We start from the raw sequence: 7,968 nt of genomic DNA on the forward strand, positions 1-7,968 counted from the left end.
CCCTTAAACTAGCGGAGGGAGGAGGTTGATACGACACGGACATTACACGGACGATATCCCACCGTGCCGCTGGAGTCTCTCGGGCTTAGAAACGATCCCGTCAGACGCCAGCGTTTGGACAGTTGGGTATTTTGTTTCACCTGGTCTGAAATTCTGCCATCGCGTTGGATGCAAGCGAATGGGTGGTTGGGAAGGGGGGAGGGGGTGATTTTAACGTTGGCCCTTGGCATCGAACGGGCAAGTGCGGACGGGCCGCCTCCACCGGAAGCCCGAGCTCACCCGAGGGCGCCAAGGGAGTGGTGACCTCCCGTCCTGCTCTCCCACAGCAACAAGTCGGCAGCTTCAGCAGGGGCGAGGGAACAGGAGGAGTCAAACTCGACTAGACGAGAGGAGGTGAGGTTCTGTATTCGCCATGACCAAGCTGGAGTTACACTCCTCTGTGGGGTCGTGAACCCTATTACAAATCTGCGATGGTCACTTCCCATTTCCTCTGTCGTCACACAGCCCTGTGGGGATTTTCCGATGGCCAACTTTAAATAGAGCTCATTGCCCCAACAGAGGCACAAACAAACTCAAAACGCATGTGAATCGTGACAGAGCCCGAGGCGACAGACACTACCTGTTCAACAAGAAGCCCGTGAAGATGAGTAACGAGAGCATGCTGTCAGATGTTGAGGCGGGCGAAGGGCTGGTCGAGAAGCAGACTGATGCTAAGAGCAGTCGTCTCTGTCAGACTCTCACCGTGATCACTATTCTGGGCTTGGTGACTTTCTCTTCATATCTGTTACTCTGTCAACTTGGAGTTTTATCTTCAAACCAGGTGCGTAGATTTATTTTAGAAAATAAATTCAGTTCAGTCTTTACCAGCTCCCTACTTCCTTTCTATCTTTCATTCTATCTTTCTCCCTTTTCTTCCTTCCTTCCTTCCTTTCTCCTTTTCTTTCTTTCTCTCTTTCTTTCTTTCCCCCTTACTTTCTCTCTTTCCCTCTCTCTTTCCCCCTTACTTTCTCTCTTTCCCCCTTTCTTTCCCCCTTACTTTCTCTCTTTCTTTCTTTTCCACTTACTTTCTCTCTTTCCCTCTTACTTTCTCTCTTTCCCTCTTTCTTTCCCCCTTACTTTCTCTCTTTCCCCCTTTCTTTTTCTCTTTCTTTCTCTCCCACTTACTTTCTCTCTTTCCCTCTTACTTTCTCTCTTTCCCTCTTTCTTTCCCCCTTACTTTCTCTGTTTCCCTCTTTCTTTCCCCCTTACTTTCTTTCTTTACCCCTTACTTTCTCTCTTTCCCTCTTACTTTCTCTCTTTCCCTCTTACTTTCCCCCTTACTTTCTCTCTTTCCCCCTTTCTTTCTCTCTTTCTTTCTCTCCCACTTACTTTCTCTCTTTCCCACTTACTTTCTCTCTTTCTTTCCCCCTCACTTTCTCTCTTTCCCTCTTTCTTTCCCACTTACTTTCTCTCTTTCCCCCTTACTTTCTCTCTTTCCCTCTTTCTTTCCCTCTTACTTTCTCTCTTTCTTTCCCCCTTACTTTCTCTCTTTCCCCCTTACTTTCTCTCTTTCTCCCTTTCTTTCTCTCTTTCTTTCTTTCCCCCTCACTTTCTCTCTTTCCCCCTTTCTTTCTTTCGTTCCCTCTTTGTTTCTTTCATTCTCTCTTTCTTTCTCCCATTCTTTCTCTCTTTCTTTTTTGCTGTCATTTTTGTTTGTATGAAAATATGTTGTCCAGCATTTTAAAGATTTTAGGAGAAGACAGTTCACTTTGTGCATAAAATTCCTTGCTCGTGGGTAAATATCTCTTAACCAAATCTCTAGTCGTCTATCCTGCTGTCTCTGTGTTAGTTTATAAGTTAGTGAGTAATATATCTCCATATGGATATCTGTCCACCTGTAGAACATAAATTTGCTCTTCCTGTGCTATTTCATGAACCATGTAATCAATTAAAACAATCTGCTCTATTTTTGGGGCAGATTTTGACTTTGAGTGATAATGTAAAATGGGTGATAGCAAATCGGCCGCCCGTTTTACACAGAATCATACAGCATAGGAGGCCATTCAGCCCATCGTACCTGTGCCGGCTCTTTCAAAGAGCTATCCCATTCCTCCTTGCACTTTCCCCATTGCCCTCCAATTTTCTCCCCCCGATCTCTCACGTTTTTTTATCTCCATTGATGTAAAACGGGCTACTGATTGGCTATCACCCGACTTACACTATGGCGCAAGGCTCTAAAACCTGACGCCTTTGTGTTTACATTGTATAATCAATGCTATAAAATAACGAGCTTCTTTATTGCTGCACCTCAGCCCTCACTCCCGGTTCAATCTGACTACGTTTTATTTAATCTCTCTGTAAGTCCACCGTTGAATTTGCCCCCCTTGGATTTGGGGTCCAGGTCAAGCTATCTGAAGGAGGTCCTGTCTCTGGACATTTCTCCGTCCTGTCTGACACAGGACGATTAGCCTATTAGCGAAGGGAGAGGGCGTTCAGTAGTGTCACCACCGACATCTTCCCCCACCAGAGGAAGTCGGCAAGTGGTCGATCGCGTGAGATAGGACAAATCTGATCAGTGAAATCTCGTCGGTACAGGAAGGACACACTGCAAAGGTTCGCAGGGCAGGTGTGTCGCTAAGAGTCAATGTGGAAGTCTCTTAACTACCCTCTGAAGTGGCCTAGAGAGCCAATCGGAGCAGCTAGCAACGGGCGTAGGATCGCCAACTCTGGTTGGACATATTCCTGGAGGTGTCATACGGATATATGTACGAGCATACGAATTAAGAGCAGGAGTAGGCCATTCGGCCCCTCGAGCCTGCTCTTCCATTTGATAAGATCATGGCTGATCTGATTGTGACCTCAACCCTACTTTCCCATCTACCTACTATAACCTTTGGCTCCCCTGTTAATCAGGAATCTATCTAACTCCGCCTTAAAGAATATTCAATGACCCTGCCTCCACCGCTCTCTGGGGAAGGGAGTTCCACAGACTCACGACCCTCTGCGAGAAAACATTTCTCCTCATCTCCGTCTTCAATGGGAGACCCCTTATTTTTAAACTGTGGCCCCGAGTTCTAGTCTCTCCCACAAGGGGAAACATCCCCTCAGCATCTACCCCTTCTAGTCCCCTCAGGATCTTATATGTGTCAATAAGATCACATCTCATTCTTCTAAACTCCAGTGTATACAGGCCCAACTTGTCCAACCTTTCCTCATAAGATAACCCCCTCATCCCAGGAATCAGTCGAGTGAACCTTCTCTGAACCGCCTCCAAAGCAATTATGTCCTTTCTTAAATAAGGAGACCAAAACTGCACACAGTATTCTAGATGTGGTCTCACCAATGCCCTGTACAACTGTAGCAAAACATCTCTACTTTTATATTCCATTCCCCTTGCAATAAATGACAACATGCCATTTGCCTTCCTAATCACTTGCTGTACCTGCATACTAACTTTTTGTGATTCATGTACTAGGACACCCAGATCCCTCTGTACCTCAGAGTCCTGCAATCTCTCTCCATTTAAATAAAATACTGCTTTTCTATCACATGACGTCCTGCCTCTAACGGCCCCGCCCCACTCTCCCGCCATTGGTAACCCCTTATTCATGATGTCCCGCCTTCCCACACCAATTGGGAAGCAAATGGTCCCGTCGTTACCCAATTGGATGATTCTTGATTGTCGGTCAAAGAGACTTTTCTCCCTCTTGTCCGATATTTTTATAACTTTGTAAACAAAAGTGTTCAAAGAGAAGAAACACTATTTTTTTTCTGCCTGGTATTTTGCTCACAGCGGTGGCCTGGAGATTAACCTTTAATTCCTGGAGACTCCAGGACAATCCCGGAGGGTTGTAGGGCTGGAGGTTGTCACCTTGCATTTCTGTAAGCTTGAGCTCATTCAAAACTCTGCTGCCCCGTATCCTAACTCACACCAAGTCCCGTTCTCCCATCACCCCCTGTGCTCGCTGACCGACATTGGCTCCCGGTCCGGGAACGCCTCGATTTCAAAATTCTCATCCTTATTTTCAAATCCCTCCGTGGCCTCGCCCCCTCCGTTTCTCTGTCACCTCCTCCAGCCCTACAACCCTCCGAGATCTCTGCGCTCCTCCAATTCCTGCCTCTTGCGCATCCCCGATTTTCATCGTTCCACCATTGGCGGCCGTGCCTTCAGCTGCCTGGGCCCGAAGCTCTGGAATTCCCTCCCTAATCCTCTCCCCCTCTCTCTCCTCCTTTAAGACGCTCCTTAAAACCCAGCGTTTGGTCACTTGTCTTGTTTTCTCCTTATGTGGCTCGGTGTCAGATTTTGTCTGAAAACACTCTTGTGAAGCGCCTTGGGGTCGTTTTACTACGTTAAAGGCGCTATATAAATGCAAATTGTTGTTGTTGTTACAGAGATAGGGAGGGGCGAGGCCACAAAGGGATTTGAACATATGTCTTTGTTTCCTTCTCTAGAAAGCAGCAGTGACCGTGGAGCCTGTCCAGGCACAGAGTGTGGGAGATGTTCCATCGCTATCTGTTAATCCAGGTGAGTGCTCCCTTCTCATGGTCACCATCATCTGTTGCCAGTTTTCAGTACTTGCACATTACACAAGCGACTCGCCAGGTGATCCAGACTGAGCGTTCAACTCTGCTTTTTCAGGTCTGCCTCGTCTCATGAATGTGGTGGGCAGAGCACCAAAGAAGATTGCAGTCCATCTGACAGGTACGAGACTGCCTCTGTCTATGAATCTAACGCTAGTCTGTCTTCACTCCAGACGTCAGACTCCAGACACCACACTTAGTTACACGTGTAAAATGTTCTTTAACCCAAGGGAGAAGGGAAGCCCGTCCTTGACCTGGAGCCTACAATTTACAATCCACCCACTGACTGAACTCAGAGGTTTACAAACAGCCACAGCTGGCTGTGTTTGCCTATTTGGGCCACTGCCCAAAGGGAGGTTCTTGAGCAGCGACCTCAATGGAACTGGCTGGGTTAGCAGTTAAACATCACAAGCGTGTGGGAGATCCTGCACTCGTGAAGCATTCTCTCTCTGTACAGGTGAAGCACTCTCCCCTTGTGCAGGGGAAGAACTCTCCACCTGTACTGGTGAAGCACTCTCCGCCTGTACTTGTGACGCACTCTCCGCCTGTACTTGTGACGCACTCTCCGCCTGTACTTGTGACGCACTCTCCGCCTGTACTTGTGAAGCACTCTCCGCCTGTACTTGTGAAGCACTCTCCGCCTGTACTGGTGAAGCACTCTCCGCCTGTACTGGTGAAGCAGTCTCCTCCTGTATAGATGAAGTACTTGCTTTCTGTACAGGTGAAGCACTCTCCGCCTGTACAGGTGAAGCACTCTCTCTGCCTGTACAGGTGAAGCACTCTCTCTGCCTGTACAGGTGAAGCACTCTCTCTGCCTGTACAGGTAAAGCACTCTCCGCCTGTACAGCTGAAGCACTCTCTCTGCCTGTACAGGTGTAGCACGCTCCACCTGTACAGGTGAAGCACTCTCTCCCTCTGTACAGGTGAAGCACTCTCCGCCTGTACAGGTGTAACACTCTCCGTCTGTACAGGTGTAGCACTCTCCGTCTGTACAGGTGAAGCACTCTCCGCCTGTACAGGTGTAACACTCTCCGCCTGTACAGGTGTAGCACTCTCCGCCTGTACAGGTGAAGCACTCTCCGCCTGTACAGGTGTTAACGTACCTTTCTACCCTTGTGATGAATTTCACTCTCATCTTCTTCTCCTCCTCTGCTCAGCCTCCCCAACCACACGAGGGAAGCGAAAAGTGATGTGGCAGAAGAAGGGAGTCCTCCCTGAGGGCGTGGGGTTCAGGGACAACAGTCTGGTCATCAAGACCCCCGGTCTGTACTTTGTCTACACACAGGTGGTCTTCTACAGCAGGGGCTGCCAGGACCAGTCCATCTTCCTCAGCCACGAGCTCGCCAAGCTCTCGACTTCCTACAGATCCAAGGTGACGCTGCTCAGCGCCATGAAGTCCGCCTGCCACGCTGGCCGACACGACGACCCCTGGTACAGGGCCTCCTACCAGGGGGCCGTCTTCGAGTTTGCGGAGGGAGATAAGATCTTCGCCAGGGTTGGTGCGAACACAGCGCATTACGTGAACACTGAGGAAGGAAAGAGCTACTTTGGATTATTTGCTTTGTGAGGGGCCCCGAGTAGACGGCTAAAGACACTGTTCTAGGTTAAAGTCTAAGGGGGGTGGGGGGGGGGGGGCCCATCAGCGGCACAATCCGGGGCAGGTGGACCGGCTCCCGGTTCCGCTGAGCTTCTTCCGTCTGTCTCCCCTCCCCTCCCCCCTCCAGTGCAGGCGTCACCACAAGACACAGCATCTGGCAGGTTGGCATATTCCATGGGACGTCCCGCCAGTCGTATCTTCGTTGCCTCCCCCCTCCTCCCCCACCCAGCGCTAAGAACCTCTGCCCAACGCGCGATTCAGGTGGACGAGGTCTTAATGGATCTCCTCCGAAAGACGGCCACTCCGGGAGAGGGAGCGCCGCCCTGTCGGAGGTGCCGTCTTTCGGATGGGACGTCAAACCGAGGCCCCGTCTGGCCTCTCGGGTGGATGTGAAAGATCCCCCCAGGGCCACTATTTCGAAGAAGAGCAGGGGGGAGTTCTCCCCGGTGTCCTGGGGGGCCAATATTTATCCCTCAACCAACATCACTAAAAAAACAGATTATCCGATCATTATCTCATTGCTGTTTGTGGGATCTTGCTGTGCGCAAATTGGCTGCCGCGTTTCCTACATTACAACAGTGACTACACTTCAAAAATAATTACTTCATTGGTGGTAAAGTGCGTTGAGACGTCTTGAGGTCGTGGAAGGTGTTTTATATAAATGCGAGTTCTTAATTTCATTTTCTTTCTTGAACCCCTGGCCCTCTGCCTCAGAGGCGAGAGAGTTACCCATCGAGCCATGGCTGATGCTTACAGGCGTTGAGGGAGCCAGCAAAGGGGATAATCTTGGCTTGAACCAAACACTTGTAGAGCTGTCATTAGCGCCGGAAAGTCCCTCAGGAAGCCCTCCCTGATTTAATCCACATTATTCCTCAAAGAAAATTCCCAGCTCCACATGTGAAATCTCAAGTCTGATATTCAGACTGTTTTAATCTGTGTGACCGGATTACTGGTCCTGAAACCTGTATGGCTTTATGCCTTATAATGTAACTTACTGTATAATATACAGTCAGATAGTTTTAATGGCTGTATATTTTATTTATTTTTATTTAATTTTGAATGTAACTTGTACTGATTTGCCACTGTTAACTCTATTAACTGATGGGCAGCATTTTTACACTTTAATGCTCCTGGGACCTGATTTTAGGAAATTCTGTACACCACCCCCTGCCTTTCTACGATTTTCCACCTATTAATTTTAACGATTGGGAAACGGTCATTGCAGAAATTCCTGACATACTCCAGGAGCTGAGCTGGTTGAATGATTGCCTCAGACAGCTGGTAACTGTAGCTTTTCATATCTAGGTGTGTTTTCTAAACTAAATTTGAGTTTTACAAATTGCCCATGGTGGGATTTGAACTCATGGTTGTCTAGGATTATTAACGCAGACGACATAACCACGATGCTACCATACTCTCCCCACTCCCCAGGGAGCCAGAGATCTTAAACTTAAGCTTTTATTTCCTCTCTGCATGCCATTTTTAGCTGACTAGTCAATGAGTTTTGTGTAGAATGTTGCTGACTGCGCTAGTTAAGAAAGTTGCTAACCGTGGGGGGGTTAACCACTGCCCCGGAATAGTACAGAAAGGAATTGAACACAGACTAAAAATAACCTGCAGAGGAAATCACACCTCCCAAAGTCTGTTCCAGTTACTTGTGGCACAAATGAAAAGATGTCATGTTAAAACACCCTCTTCATTCTAAATATATCCTCAGAAGACAGAGATAGGACAACCTTTTGTGAGATTTATTTTAATTTAGTAGCCGATTTCTCAAATAAAAATGTTCCTCACTGTCGGAAAATGCAAGG

The 7,968-nt window shown here is 48.2% G+C and overlaps 1 protein-coding gene across 1 annotated transcript; it reads left to right on the forward strand.

Annotated features, from left to right (window-relative positions):
* The first annotated feature begins 591 nt into the window (after window positions 1-591).
* Window positions 592-6,422, forward strand: LOC137304969 (tumor necrosis factor-like). The gene is made up of 4 exons (XM_067973745.1): window positions 592-820; window positions 4,432-4,504; window positions 4,619-4,681; window positions 5,718-6,422. Exons 1-4 carry the CDS (start codon window positions 644-646, stop codon window positions 6,125-6,127), a joined length of 723 nt encoding a protein of 240 aa, XP_067829846.1. The 5' UTR covers window positions 592-643; the 3' UTR covers window positions 6,128-6,422.
* The last annotated feature ends 1,546 nt before the right edge of the window (window positions 6,423-7,968 follow it).

This window comes from Heptranchias perlo, chromosome 39, assembly GCF_035084215.1.
Source record: "Heptranchias perlo isolate sHepPer1 chromosome 39, sHepPer1.hap1, whole genome shotgun sequence".
Taxonomy (NCBI): Eukaryota; Metazoa; Chordata; class Chondrichthyes; order Hexanchiformes; family Hexanchidae; genus Heptranchias; species Heptranchias perlo.

Excerpts from the sequence above, each read along its gene's own strand:
- LOC137304969 (XM_067973745.1), top strand. The coding sequence starts at position 644 with ATGAGTAACGAGAGCATGCTGTCAGATGTTGAGGCGGGCGAAGGGCTG. Across the intron at positions 821-4,431 it reads GAGTTTTATCTTCAAACCAG|AAAGCAGCAGTGACCGTGGA; the intron begins GTGCGTAGATTT and ends TTCCTTCTCTAG. Across the intron at positions 4,682-5,717 it reads GATTGCAGTCCATCTGACAG|CCTCCCCAACCACACGAGGG; the intron begins GTACGAGACTGC and ends TCCTCTGCTCAG.